At 34.9% G+C, this 15,837-nt stretch overlaps 1 protein-coding gene across 3 annotated transcripts in view; it reads right to left on the reverse strand.

Moving 5' to 3' along the window:
* Positions 1–5,105: 5,105 nt before the first annotated feature.
* LOC144966207 (electroneutral sodium bicarbonate exchanger 1-like) overlaps positions 5,106–15,837 on the reverse strand; it is a 76,148-nt gene continuing 65,416 nt past the window's right edge. For 2 of the 3 annotated variants that reach the window (XM_078902376.1, XM_078902377.1), the window contains exons 14-23: positions 15,431–15,693; positions 14,331–14,560; positions 13,711–13,824; positions 12,172–12,339; positions 11,045–11,223; positions 10,511–10,583; positions 9,522–9,590; positions 8,914–9,090; positions 7,306–7,437; positions 5,421–5,683 (exon numbers count right to left, since the gene is read on the reverse strand). In XM_078902376.1, the coding sequence (XP_078758502.1) occupies positions 5,531–5,683; positions 7,306–7,437; positions 8,914–9,090; positions 9,522–9,590; positions 10,511–10,583; positions 11,045–11,223; positions 12,172–12,339; positions 13,711–13,824; positions 14,331–14,560; positions 15,431–15,693 (1,558 nt within the window). In that variant the 3' untranslated portion in view covers positions 5,421–5,530. Of the gene's footprint in view, positions 5,684–7,305; positions 7,438–8,913; positions 9,091–9,521; positions 9,591–10,510; positions 10,584–11,044; positions 11,224–12,171; positions 12,340–13,710; positions 13,825–14,330; positions 14,561–15,430; positions 15,694–15,837 lie in introns of all 3 variants that reach the window. The other variant, XM_078902375.1, reaches the window with a different exon arrangement.

The following is a 15,837-nucleotide window of genomic DNA, read 5'->3' on the forward strand; positions in this document are numbered from 1 at the left end:
TATATATATATATATATATATATATGTAAATAAATACATACAAACACTCTCTCTCTCTCTCTCTCTCTCTCTCTCTCTCTCTCTCTGATACAGATATAAGGCAATACACACAAGAAAACGCACACACAACTGGACTCGCACACAAAAGTAAATGGAGCAGGCACTTATGTTGAAAACAAAAAGGAATAAAGTGAGTAGAAAAGTATCAGAGGACAATCGAGAATAAAAAAAAAAAAACTTCGCGGCGATGGGGTTTCGAACCCACGAGCGTCCTAGAACAAAACTCCGCCTGAGTGCTGGATAGCTCTGACAGTTAGTAGCGCTACCCTCTCCTCGGCCAGGCGGAGTTATCGTACCTTACGGTCGTGGGTTCGATCCCCATCGCTGCCAAGTATTTAAAATTCTCTATTTTTGTCCCCTGGCACTTTTCTACTCACTTCCATTCCTTGTTGTTGTCGACTGTCTCACACACGCGCATATATATACAATCTCTCTCATTTCATCCTTTCCCTCTCTGTATATTCAATTCTCTCTCTCTCTCTCTCTCTCTCTCTCTCTCTCTCTCTCTCTCTCCCCACTCCCTCCTCTCTCTCTTTCTCTCTCTCCCTGGTCCCCCCCTCTCTCTCTTTCTCTCTCTCTCTCTCTCTCTCTCTCTCTCTCTCTCTCACTCTCTCTCTTCTCCTCTTCACTTCTCACTTAAGAAAAACTATTTACATTAACAAATGGTGCAGCAATTCAGGATTATTGAACAATTATTGAACAGTTTAAAATAACAATTAACATTTGAAACAAATTTAAACAATTTTCATTTTTATAGTTTAAGTATTGGAAACTTGATTACATTGAAATAATATAAATCCCTTTTTATTTCAAACAATGGTGAAACAAACACACTGACAAACATACATTTAAAAACAAACATACTTCCTTTACACCTTTTGCTCGTCTGTGGATCCCTTAATCATTTTTAGAGTAATTACCTATATTCACAAATCCATTATCAATGGTTATCAAGAGTGATCCTTAATTAATTATATCCAAGGAAAACAAAATGCAACATTTTCAAGCTGATCTCAAATTCATGAGGATCCGTGGTCCGGTGGATTTAATATGTGACCCTCCGTCTCAAAACGGTATTATTTAGGGATGATTAAGACCCCAAAAAGTGAATTTAGAGATAGATTGGTGATAAATTGGACCTTAGAAGTTTTTGTAAAGTAAGAAATAGTATTTATACTCCAGCAATACGTACAGAAATTAAACCCAAGTTTGATATTTGTGGCAAAGAATTAAATTTCCCTAACCGAGTGGATCCCGACATAATACTGCTTAGACACGGTGGGTCACATATATTCTTTTATGCATCGAGAGCATATCCCTCTCCGATATAACACGCATTGTTTTCATAAATCCCACCTTATTCATAATTATAAAACATGAAAAATCATTTAAATGAAATTCAAAAGAATACCAGTTGGCAGATGTTATTTTAATACAGAAAATATTGTTTACGTTCTAAGTTTCGTAAAAGAATAACAAATATTAACAAAAAGAACGAAATAGAAAACCAAATAATGGGTGAAAAAAACCTCAAACCAAATGGAAACAAAGAGAAAGGCAATAGGTACATCAAAACCAAACAAAATAATAGTTATCGTAACACATGATAAGCAACGTATCTCTTATTCATATCAACGACTAAAATTATAGGTCTTTCGGTGTGAAAACAAATTGAATCCATCAGCACAGAGACGGTTTACTTAAAATGTCATCACATTGTAAATAGTGTACAACTATAAATAAAATAATTATCCCCCCCCCCCCCCCCCCCAACCCAAAGAAACCCCCCCCCCCCAAAACAAAACCATAATTTAAAAAACCCAAACAAAAGCATCATCAACAACAACAAAAGACATACAACTGTTATGAATGCTCACTTTTTCTATTTAAGTGTTATAATAGACACTTCTCATGGTCTGAATTATTTTCACGTAAAATGATTGATGATTCATTCGTTTGTCTACGGTAAGAATTGCGTTTACGTCACTCATCTCTTTGCTATTGTTTTTTGACACCCTGCTGGATGATAAGATCTCAGTAGATTATCGTCAACATTTTACAAATGTTTAAAATTGCATGCATATTTATTGTGTGCTAGTACAATTGATCTGGTGAGCATAACTGGTGAGTATTTTAGTTATACGCTTACATAACTTGAGCATTGTGTCGGGTTATACCGTCGCCATCGTTAAATTATAGCCTGACACTGACCAAAAAATGACGTCAAAATGCCAGTCTTTGGCCACAAAAGAAAACAAATCGTGAGTTGTATTCAATAGTTCAACCAATAGAACCACTTGTTTCCATGAGCTCTACTAACGAAAGCTCACTAGGCGTGCAAAAAAACAAATAATGACGTCAAAATGCCAGTCTTTTTGGGTTTCAGTGTCAGGCTATAGATAGTATGCGCTTGGCTAAGAAGCTCATAACATTGCCATCCGGAAGTATAACGGACCAACACACAAAACTGTGTGTATCCATGAACGTTTATAGTCGGGTTAATACAGTTCAGTGAGCATTACTCATAAACGCGGATGGCAAAAAACAATAACAAAGACATGAGTGACGTCATCTGCATACTATCTATATACTGTCACTTGGGTGATGCTTTTACACAAAGTCCCATCAATCAGGTATAAACGATTAAAGTTAAGCTCTGTATGTGTTGGTGTGATTCAACTCGCGGGCAGAACTGGTAAGTATTTCACTTCCATGCAAAACGAAAACGTTAAATGTTTGCACATAGTTTTGTGCGTTCGTAACGATTGTTTTAGTAAACCAATCAAGATTCAAGATTTAAGGATGGGCCCATTAATTCCGTCCACCCACACGGAGTTCAACTCAAGTATCCAATACGTACCAAACCCCACAAAAGCACCAATTATAGAATAAAATCCAAAGTTCTTGACTTAGAGAGGTGAACCACAAAATTTTTAGAATTACGTTTATCACTTTTGTGAAATATTAAAAAAAATTGAGCTTTATATAGCGCAATATCCACTAAATGTGCTCAAAGCGCTTTACAAGGGGTCCCTGGTTAACAGCAACATTTAACATGTAGGACGGGACATTCTGCCTGTTAGGCGATATTGCAATTTTTCGGACAAAGACAACGCTGATAACGGCCAGGTACTCATTTTACACCTGAGTACGGTGAGAGAATGCGAGTAAAGAGCCTTTTCCAAGGACTCAACTATGCGCCGAGCGCGAGGCTCGAGCCCAGGACCTTCCGATCCGAAAGCGAGTGTCATACCACTAGACCACATAGCCGCAACAAATATAATATAATTATATTATAAACTTGCTTGCACATATTATCAGGTCTGATAGCTAAACATAACTCGGGCTTGATTTCACATCGGTTGTAATTGAGAAAAATTGGTTTGTGTTGTTTTGAGAGTATTTCTATTACAATAACGAACTTATAACAATTTGGGCTATCAGACCTGCAAATAAGTGCACGCGGGGAAAAAAAACAAACCCCAAAACATTAGGATGTGACCTTTCATTCAGGTTCAAGTTGCCAGATTAAAAAAATTAAAAAGTATTCTGTCTAGTTAAACAACACAAAACACCGATTTCATAAAATGTGAAAATATTATAGGCAACAATGTAGAGATCCATGAAGTTAGGATAAATAAATAATGAATTATAATATCGCCATGACTACATTCTGACATGGAACTCACCAATAACGATGCTCCGGAAATTGGAACTAAAATTACAAAAAGCATTAACAAAACAATCTGATGACTATAAAATTATCTCAGAGAAAAATCAAGCGACAGCTGCATCTCATCAATTTCCGCTTTTAAAAAAAGGAATCTGAAAGAAACGAACACATAAAAAATATTGGCAAGGAAAACTTGTTCTTCAAATATCGATTCAACATTAAATCTTAATCGATCGACATTTGGAGGACGAGTTTTCTGGCCTTAATTTTAAAAGCCGTGTTTTTTTCCAGAGTGTGACAGTCACCATTATTATTATTATTATTATTATTATTATTATTATTATTATTATTATATTATTATTATTATTATTATTATTATTATTATTATTATTATTATTATTATATTATTATTATTATTATTATTATTATTATTATTATTATTATTTATTATTATTATTATTATATTATTATTTTATTATTATTATTATTATTATTATTATTATTATTATTATTATTTATTATTATTATTATTATTATTATTATTATTATTTATTATTATTATTATTATTATTATTATTATTATTATTATTATTATATTATTATTAATTATTAATATTATTATTATTATTATTATTATTATTATTATTATTATTATTATTATTATTATTATTATTATTATTATTATTATTATTATTATTATTATTATTATTATATTATTATTATTATTATTATTATTATTATTATTATTATTATATTATTATATTATTATTATTATTATTATTATTATTATTATATTATTATTATTATTAATTATTATTATTATTATCATTGTCGATATAATTACAATCATCATCCTTTTTGGATATAGTACGCAACTATCACAGAATGCTTTTTAGCTTTGAGATTTTAAAAAATGGACTATATTATTAAAAATCATCCACTGGGCTATTTAACAGCAAAACTAAATCTCTTTGAAATGATCACTTCTCCTTTCAATTATGTAGGTGTAGAACCTCACAGCAATAGTCTTCAACAGTCATAACGTCACTTCCTTCCTAATGACGCATGGTAACTTAGTAACACTGGCTCTAAACTATCGGAACAATGGCGGACGCCGTATGACATATTTCTCCGGCGAGCTTAAACGCGTATCCAGAGGAAAAAAACCCCATCAATTTGATCATGTTTTGACGTTTACACATTCTGATCACAAGGCATATGAAAAGGGAATGAAAAGTTCTAGCCAGCATGAAGAATAAAAAGTAATGATTTTCTTTGTTTAGAACCAAGATGGCCGCCGTTGCCGGGCGCGTTACATCTGACTACTGAATCCAATTAGAAATAAAAACAAAACGAAACAAAACACAGAATCTATTCTAGATAATTAGCATCAGGTGCCCTTCACCGTCGTTTTATTTCACTTTGAAATACTAGGCTTTACAGAAACGTTTGGAGAATATTCATAACTCATTTATGTTTTATCATTCACATTAAATGACCTTTTAATAAAGCAGTAAAATATTTCATTTATCAGCCTTCAATCATGTATCCGATAAATTATCATTAAAAATATTTGAATTGTGCAATAAGATTTGTATCCGAAAAAAAGGTCGTTTAACTAAGTAAAGTTGGATCATTCAATAAATCTTAATAAGTCCAAACACGCGCCGAGTTCTTTATTCTGTTCTTTTTATACCCCCCCCCCCCCCCCCACACACACACAGCCTCTTTATAAATGTAATATCGTTTCTGGATAAATTAATAATTAAAAAAAATATCTTTAGACTAATGAAATGATCATAATTTGGTGTCGAATCCTTTGTTGTCATAGGCAGGGGGAGGTAAATCGTTCGAGTCATCGTGCAAAAAGAACGACGCTGCCTTCCCTTCATCCTTCGTGACGTCATTCGATTTGAAGTGGCTGTCAGCATTGGCAATTATCGCCGAGATCTGGTGAAGACAAATAAATAGTGACAATTAAAAAAAAAATGTTTGTGACAAACAGGCCAATTTTCACAATCCACATGATTTACCTGCAAATATCGGGACAAAACTCCATATATAAACCTCTTCTGCACCTGTAATATTGTTTAATAATGTTGGACGGAGAAAAGATTTAGTCTTAAATATTCAACCCAGTGCATATTTATATATACTTTGTTTCAATTGATTTGTTATTTGTTTCAATCCTTTATGTCAACAGCTTTAGGCAATTTATTTTAGTTAGTCCCCTAATTCAAAGAGAAACATTTCGGACCTTCAGATAAACTTAATTGACCTTTGAGCACTACATGAGTCTGAGTCTGATAGCTCTAATTGCAATTAATCTGCTGTTGCTCCGGAAAATATTTTCAAAGAAATAAGATATTCTGTACAATGACAAATTAAACACCTCCCCCCCCCCCCCCCCCCCCCACCAATAAATTATATTTGGTTATCATACTTGCATACATCTTCACATAAAACTGGGCCTTGAACACACACAAGAATAACTTATTCCCTTTAAAATCTCTCAATTCTCAAATCAAAATATCTTATAAACTTCAATAAGCGGGTGGTTGGATGGGAGCATCACCCTTGAATCATATACCTGTGATGTTCGCACGGGTGTACGATCCGATAGTGATGTCGTTTCTTCTTCTCTTTACTAGCCTATCCTGCTTCTTTGGTTTGTGATTGTATTTTTGACAGGGGGTATTTTTTTTTCTGTAAATCTTCTGCCTGTTTGTTCTTGGTTATTTATAATTTAGCTTATGATATCTTTAGGTTATGATTTTGATTTACATTTGTACTATTTTTGTTAGATTGCTTGTTTTTTTTTGTTTCAGCGGTCTCTCATATAACCTCAATTGTGTTGGAAGAGACCTAAAGCAACAAACAAACAAAAAACAAACTTCAATAATCTGCTACGTTCCAACAAAATAAAGCGTTTTTTTACTTTTCAATGATGCTAAAGTACACTCATTGTAAAATAAAAAAAACCTAAACAAAACAGTTGTTTATAAACGTGCGGCTATGTGGTCTTGTGGTATGACACTCGCTTTCTGATCGGAAGGTCCTGGGTTCGAGCTTCACTCGGCGCATAGTTGAGTCCTTGGAGAAGGCTCTTTACTCACATTCTCTCACCGTACTCAGGTGTAAAATGAGAACCTGGCCGTTAACAGCGTTATCTCTGTCCGAAAAAATTATAACATCGCCTAACAGGCGTCATGTCCCGTCCTAAATGTTTAATGTTGCTGTTGTCCAGGGACCCATTGTAAAGCGCTTTGAGCACATTTAGTGGATATTGCGCTATATAAAAGCTCAATTTAAATCTAATTTAAAACCGCTAAAGGGTGCATACATAGTAAATTAGAAAAGTGAGCGGAGCAGGTACTTATGTTGGTAACAACAAGAGATGAAGTGAGTAGGAAAGTGCCAGAAGACAATAGAGAATAACTTTATTTTCGCGGCGGTGATGGGGGTTTGAAGCCGCGACCTTACTGGTACGACAACTCCGCCTGGCCGGTGAGAGCGTGATTCTACCGTATGAGCTATCCATGATCCCCTTTAAACGACTAAATCACACCAACCTTTTTGTCCGATTCCACATCTTTTTTCTTTTTATTCTTCTTGCTCGAGGGTAGTATGTCATCCAGGTATTTTAGTTCCTCTTGAGTGTATTTTACCTCTAAGATCTTTCTCACAACACCAGTGAATAGTACCTAAAATAAAAGAGAATTATAAAAATGTTAGTATAATATTATGATAATAAATGTGACCATTCGTCTCAAAACGGTATTACGTCGGGATGATTAAGTTGCTTAAAATTGAATTCGTAGCCAGAAATATTAGACTGAAGTTGAGTTTGTATACCTTATAGAGGAGAATGAATATCATATTTTACAGTGCTAAATACCAATAATTCATATTTTTGTCCTGTTTAACGTTAATTTGACTTTATAGCTTCTGGTCCATCCCGACATAATACCGTTTTGAGACGTTGAGTCACAAATTTCTACCCGAATATACGAATTGAGAAACTGTTGAGCACTGTGAAACCGTAGGAATGATGTTTAGATGTATACTCGTGATCCATCGTTTCAATTCGGTATCAATTGGATTCAATAGTCTGATGTCACGCCGCCCGGCAACGGCGGCCATCTTGGTTCTAAACAAAGAAAATCATTACTTTTTATTCTTCAAGCTGTCTAGAACTTTTCATATGCCTTGTGATCAGAATGTGTAAAAGTCAAAACATTATCAAATTTATGTGTTTTTTTCCCCCTCTGGATACGCTTTTATGCTCGCAGGAGAAATATTTCAAGGGCGTCCGCCATTGTTCCGATAGTTTAGAGCCAGTGTTGCTAAGTTACCATGCGTCATTAGGAAGGAAATGACGTTACGACTTTTGAATCATATTGTGAAGATTCTGAAAAAAAAAAAAGACTTTTAAGCTAAAGTATTTAGGAGTATGACATTTCAAATGATCACATTGTAAGGGACACACACACTTCATTTCCTTGACTAAAAAGCAAAATATTTTCTTCAGTGTCATCTTCTTTTTTTTTCTTTAATACAGTCATCAACATTTGAATCACTCCAACATAATTATGTTTGAGGCGATTGGCCATACATTAAGTAAGCAAGAGGTGGTAGAAATAACAAGGTATAATTGGATTCAGTAGTCTGATGTCACGCCGCCAGGCAACGGCGGCCATCTTGGTTCTAAACAAAGAAAATCCTGACTTTTATTCTTCATGCTGGCTAGAACTTTTCATATGCCTTGTGAAAGCCAAAACATGACCAAATTTATGGGGGTTTTTTTCCCTCTGGATACGCTTTTATGCTCGCTGGAGAAATAATTCATACGGCGTCCGCCATTGTTCCGATAGTTTAGAGCCAGTGTTACTAAGATACCTTGCTTCATTAGGAAGGAAGTGACGTTACGACTGTTGAAGAGTATTACACAGTTGTATAGATGGAACAAAATTGACGTCACGCAGTTCTTTGTTATTATTATTTTTTTTTCGACAGCCATTTTGATTTGTTTTCACTAAATTATATCACTCAGACTATAAACGGTCACAGATACATATATAGCTTTGTGTGTTGGTATATTATATATAAATAGGATATTATTTACGACGGATGTTGTGAGTATTTTAACTAAGCGCACAGCATCAATATAAACTACGTACAAGCAACGGGAACACAATGGATATGCTCTTGATACTCTTCACCACCCACAAAGCAACCAGGCAGAGTAATTGGACAAAGGTGAATACGTGAACTCTCCATAGGGGCACGTGACGAAGATACGGGTAATCCGGTTGATACTTGACTGGCATGAACATCAACAAGAGACGATCAATAAACTGGGGATTAGAAAACACATTATATATAATTTTTTAAAAAAATTGAGCTTTATATAGCGCAATATCCACTAAATGTGCTCAAAGCGCTTTACAAGGGGTCCCTGGTCAACAGCAACATTTAACATGTAGGAGGGGAATTGACGCCTGTTAGGCGAAATTACAATTTTTTCGGACAGAGACAACGCTGTTAACGTCCAGGAACTCGTTTTACACCTGAGTACGGTGAGAGAATGTGAGTAAAGAGCCTTTTCCAAGGACTTAACTATGCGCCGACCGAGGCTCGAACCCAGGACCTTCCGATCCGAAAGCGAGTGTCATACCACTAGACCACATAGCCTGCGTGTCCACTATCAGCGATTATATTGACGATAATAAAAGACCGTGTTAGAGAATACAAGTTTAAAACAATAATTGTACGCGTTGGATTTTACCTGCATGCCTCTAAGAGCAGACCATCCCATATAGAAAAACACACCATAGAGGACAGGCATAGGGATCACCTGTGGAGGAAGAAATAAAGATAGATCTTGAAAATGGGTTCTAGCAATATCATCTTTATAAAACCATTGGCTTGGTCTTATTATCAAAATTACAGAAAAAAAATATCCCTGTTGGGTTTTTGACAAATCATCTTAATCGCCAAGGGGAAAAGGAACGATGAAAACGGATACATATTGTGTCTTACTACTAAAAGGAATGATGAACTTTTTTTAAAGAATAAAAGTGAAAATGTTGCTGCTCGAAGCTCGAAGAAATAAATAATAACGTGAAGTTGAATGTAAGCTTCAATTTAATTACAAAAACAGATAATGTAATAAGCTTACATTCAACTTCGCGTTATTATTTATTGAAGAATAAAAGAAATCCGCCCACCTTATGTCTATTCTGCCGGTCTAAAAACGCGTTTTTAAAATGTCTGCGATAAAACTCTTCTTTCAAATATCGATCGACTATAATGACCCTAGAATTTTTGCCATGATGAGGGTCATTTCAATCGATCGATATTTGAAGGACAAATTTTCTGGCCAAATTATGAATATGCCCTTTCCCAATGATGACATGAATAAACAAAGGGTATGACTCTTTCATATATGTGACCATTCGTCTCAAAACGGTATTACGTCGGGATGATTAAGTTGCTTAAAATTGAATTTGTAGCCAGAAATATTAGACTTAAGTTGAGTTTGTATACCTTATAGAAGAGAATGAATGAATATCATATTTTACAGTGCTAAATATCAATAATTCATATTTTTGTCCAGTTTAACGTTAATTTGACTTTATAGCTTCTGGTCCATCCCGACAAAATATCGTCTTGAGACGTTGCGTCACATATGGTTTAACTAGATGATGAGTTAACCAAGTACTAATGAAATAAAATGTATAAATGAATCAATCCTTTTCATAACTTTGTTTTTACCTTCAGGATGTTCGTGATGAACACTGCAGCACCGCTGAGAATACCCACAAGGAGAGCTGTCACTCTTTGTTCTCTGGTGAAATAGACAGTGAATATGTTTATGTTTTCAATGGGGTTTTGTTTTTGCGCTTGCTATAATTTTAGGTTATTTCAACGAATTTCCTTTTTTCTGATTATTCTTACTTGATTCTTATCTTTTAACTCACTCAATCCTAGAGATTTTTGCTACTTTTCAAAATTGGAAAAAAAATGTATTAAAAAATGAGCATGTACATAGATAGGATATTCAACTATCATTAACATGTAAAAACTAAAAACATTAGCTTTGACACAACGCCTATAATTTGTCTCAGAAAAATGTAATAACTAGGCATGGGGTAAAAGTAACCCGGGTAAACTACGGATATAGTCGGTGTTAGGATTGAGTGAGTTAAAATATCCATTTCACCAGATTGATGATGGGTTCCAAATAAGTACATGTAAGGATATAACATATATGAAAACATAATCACTCTTGTAATTGTTCATTGGTACCTGACGCCAAGGAATGTTGGTTTCTCTCCTGGAGCAGTGCATTCAGATTGTTTCTTTAGAGAGTTGACGTGAGCAATGGCTGACACAGTAGCGGCCACATACCAAGGAAGACCGAGAAGAGAGTGAATTGCCACCAGGATTGATAAAACCAACAGATCCAGATGATAACCTTTGCCCTTCTGGAATTTGAAAGGATATTTCATTGAGAACTTCAAACAGGAACAGCAATTATGTAAACGGAGATTTCAATATGATCAAAGTCATGTCATTCATGAAGTTCTTAAAAAATAATAATAATAATAAAAGTGAGCTTTATATAGCGCAATATCCACTAAATGTGCTCAAAGCGCTTTACAAGGGATCCTTGGTCAACAGCAACATTTAACATGTAGGACGGGACATGACGCCTGCTAGGCGATATTACAGTTTTTCGGATAAAGACAACGCTGTTAACGGGCAGGTACTCATTTTACACCCGAGTACGGTGAGGGAATGTGAGTAAAGAGTCTTTTCCAAGGCCTCAACTATGCGCCGAGCGCGAGGCTCGAACCCAGGACCTTCCGATCCGAAAGCGAGTGTCATACCACTAGACCACACAGCCGCCAAACAAGAAAAAATATTGTTGTGGTAGAAAATTTGAAAACGTTAAAGACCACAGGATCTAATCTTTAATGATAGCAGACTAGACTGAATACTGGACATGTTTAGATGGCTTTTTGTTATGGAGAAAACGATTTTTGAAGGCATTTGTCCAGTACTTTTTGACTTTTCATTGCCACTTTGGTTTATGATAATTTTCAAATGACATTTCAAAACCATGCACACTTTTTCAAATGCAAATTAAAATACTTAATGTGAACTTTTATTATACTTTACAGACATTATTATTATTATTATTATTATTATTATTATTATTATTATTATTATTATTATTATTATTATTATTATTATTATTATTATTATTATTATTGTCAATCGTTTATATATCAATCTCACAACATTTATTTTCAAAATTATCTCTATGTCATTTTTAATAAGTAAACATTTTTTCTACTTAATGTAAAACGACATTTCTGACAGTGAAAAAAACATTTCTAGAAAAATCTAAACGATTGATTTTAACTCACCGCGAGTTTGTTCTCCTTTCTGTTGACAATGACAGCCGTAATCTGCTGATCCATGAAAATGAGAATGGTGGCCAAAAGGGCAGGAATGCCACCAGCCAAGGCAAGCCACCATGGGTTTGAACCTTTCACAGGGTTAACCAACCAGTCACGGGCATCCGAGCGAGTAGGCTGTAAAAAAGAGCGGATATGGAGAATGGTTTTTACTTATCAAATGATTTTTCCCCATACCTATACGTGTGACCTCTTCAACGAATTAAAATTGTGTAGAAGTAGAAATAAATCGTTATGTGGAGCTTCAAAAGATTGCGATAATTGAGCTTTATATAGCGCAATATCCACAAAATGTGCTCAAAGCGCTTTACAAGGGGTCCCTGGTCAACAGCAACATTTAACATGTAGGACGGGACATGACGCCTGTTAGGCGATATTACAATTTTTCGGACAAACACAACGCTGTGAACGGCCAGGTACTCATTTTACACCTGAGTACGGTGAGAGAATGTGAGTAAAGAACCTTTTCCAAGGACTCAACTATGCGCCGAGCGCGAGGCTCGAACCCGGGACCTTCAGATCCGAAAGCGAGTGTCATACCACTAGACCACATAGCCGCATAATCTCAACATACGTCACCCATTATAACCCCCTCCTACCATCCATTTAAATTGTCGCTAGGATTGCTCTTCTTCGTTATATAGATGCCTATTGCCCGTCATCAAGGAGTTTTCTTAAAGCAAATAATCAAAATGTGATGCTATTTTTGACCGTTACAATTATCAGGTTGTCTGCTGTGATTGGTTGATTTCACAAGTGTTTTCCTACGATTATCAAATATGTTCCGTTTTAAAATATTTACAACACGAAGTAACCAATCATATATAACATATTATCTTATATGTAAGTAAAGCTAAAAGGCGTACTAAAATTATTTCTACTCGAAATAGGGCTAGATATGTTTTGCATTCATCTATAATGGGATACAGGCGTTTAGATTTTCTCACTATTTCGCCCAATTCCGTGCATGAGAAAGTATAAATCAAATTTGCTTCGTGAATCAAAGCAGCAATTCAGGGTGTTTTATATACACCCTTTTGAAAGCAAGCTTCGAACCCTGAACAAAACCAAACTGTAAAGAAGCATCGAAAAGGCGTCTTTTCGTGTTTTGATCGTACAAAAAAAAAACCAATAAAAAACCAAACAATACCAATATGCTAAATATTTTGACCAACATTAAGGTACGCATTTTTCTTCTCTTAATTTTGCAATACCAGTAAATAATTTCAATATAAGAAACTCATTATAGTGGTATTGTTAGTCATGGTGAATCTCATAATAATGGAAATACAATACTAGATTAAGTTAGACACATGTAATGCTAAATAATCTATAGAAGATGCAGAACCTACAACTGTAATTATTGTGACAATTAAAATAGCATCAATTATGATAGCTGATTTATTGTTATGTGCGTCCGTATTAATTTTGATACAACTCACAAAGTATACATGTTTATATCATAATAGAAAAAGAGTTATTTCTAACCTTGAATTCGTCAGGCACAATCAGTTTAGGGGTAGGGAGACCTAGGGCTGCATCAACACCAACCATTGACAGAATGGCAATCAACACAGAGAAATCACCGAGCATTGAACGAACCTGAAAAACAAGATGAATAATCATTTATTATTTGTCAACCCTATCCGACTATCTCTTTGGCCAGTGTTGAAGAGATATCTTTTCTTGAGAGTATCCTCTTAGTGTGCCATCGGGAAGATCTGTTATAGGATTCGTTCGCCGCTTGATATACATTCTTTGTTTTATATAGACGACTATGTAATTTCAATTACTTTTCTCTCAATTTTGCCTTTCTATGGTTGTCCTTTATATTTGAATCTTTTTTTACTATTGACTTATTATCAACATGATAATTATAAAGCTAACGCGAACGATATTACACATGTCTATATACATTGACTATATTATGCTTATTTGCTACTTTATATAATTTTTATTCGATTACATAGACATGCATAATATAGTTTGATTTAACGTTGTAATCATCATGCAGTTATACATTAAATTTTAAAAAATGTCAATCTTATTTTTGTCAAAAACGAAATAGGAAAATAAATCAATAGGAAGGTGAAACAGACAATGCTTACAAAAGTTGGGAAACAAGGCCAATTTCTAAAGTTGACTAAGAAGATGGCGATGAAGAAAGTACCAGCAAATATAATGACGGAGAACATGAGGGCATCAGGCACGTAGTAGAGATCGTCACACTCCCAGATGTAGCTGGTGCCCAAGGCTAGAGGTGTGCTGACATTCAGCATGTTACAGTACGTCTCATTGTAATGTGGAGTCGGTGCCATTGTAGCGGAAGTGTTGAGATCTGTAAAACAAAATTTGCATATATAGAAAAAAATAGATACATAGTATATAAGCCATAAATATAGCATAGTTTACAAATGAATCGAACTTGATTTTCTAAAAATATACAGCAATGTTCACGTAAATATGCTCATCTTCTCATTCCACAACCCAATACAGAAAATACTTAATACAACATAACGGAAATAACTAAAAAAGACATCCACTAAATACTACATATCATTGGTACATAGAACACAGGCTCAAATGCCTCCCGAACAAGTTAAATATAACTGACTGCCTTTATAAATTACATTTTAAGCGATCACCCATCAAGTAAATATTGATGTGTAGTAATAGAACACCCACGGCCCGATCAATTTGAGAATCATGAATGAAAATGAATTGAAAGAAAATACGATCGAGTCAATAGCTCTTTTTCATATATTTTAGGTTACTCTTCAGGCAGATTTCCATTTCAAAGTCCGCTTCTAAGCGACAGGTACCATTTAACCCTCTCCTTACCACCTATTGGAAGATCATCACATTTGTTACGATTCAACCGTCACTTTTCTCATCCAGATTTCATTTCTTTTCGCTATAGCTATAAAAACTTGACATTCTGTAATAGAGTTCATATTGTCGAACAATATTATGTATAGAATATGCTTGTTGCTTTTCTGTTTGAGTAAGAAATGTCTCTTTTTGTGTTGGGAGGGTGTGAAGTTTTGGGGAAAATTTTGAAAATGGCTGGCAAGGAAAGGGTTAAATTCAAAGGTCAAAAGAGTAAAATCCAATTTTTTCCAGCTAGTTTAAATTCAAGATGTCTCGTCCAAAACGCGACATATATCTGCTAGCCCAGACAATCACAAATCACTTGGGACGGACTTACATGTAACATTACAGAAACAATTTGGAACTTCCGGTCCATCAGGATGAAGGTAGACTGGAGCGTCATCCTGTGCAATTTCTGCCAATTTCTTGAAGGCCTCATAGATGAAAATGAAGGCAATAAGAGAGGCAAAGCTCTCTTCGGTGAACCGGGTTATGTACCTGACCAGGGCACTGAGATCGAAGGCAACAATTAACAGAAGGAAGCCAGATGTCCATATACCCACCCAGAACCGGAAGGGTAAGAAATCCCACTCGTTGTCCCTGGGCAGAGATGCAATGGAAGAGATGCGATTTTATTCAAAGCTTTTCAATAATCACAGAAGATTTTGCAAAGTGTGCAAAAAATGCTGATGGTGCTGATAATGATAACGATGATGATGATGATCGTCATTATAATAATAATAA

The sequence above is a fragment of the Berghia stephanieae genome, chromosome 2, assembly GCF_034508935.2.
Source record: "Berghia stephanieae isolate SIO BIC M18660-M18661 chromosome 2, UCSD_Bste_1.3, whole genome shotgun sequence".
Taxonomy (NCBI): Eukaryota; Metazoa; Mollusca; class Gastropoda; order Nudibranchia; family Aeolidiidae; genus Berghia; species Berghia stephanieae.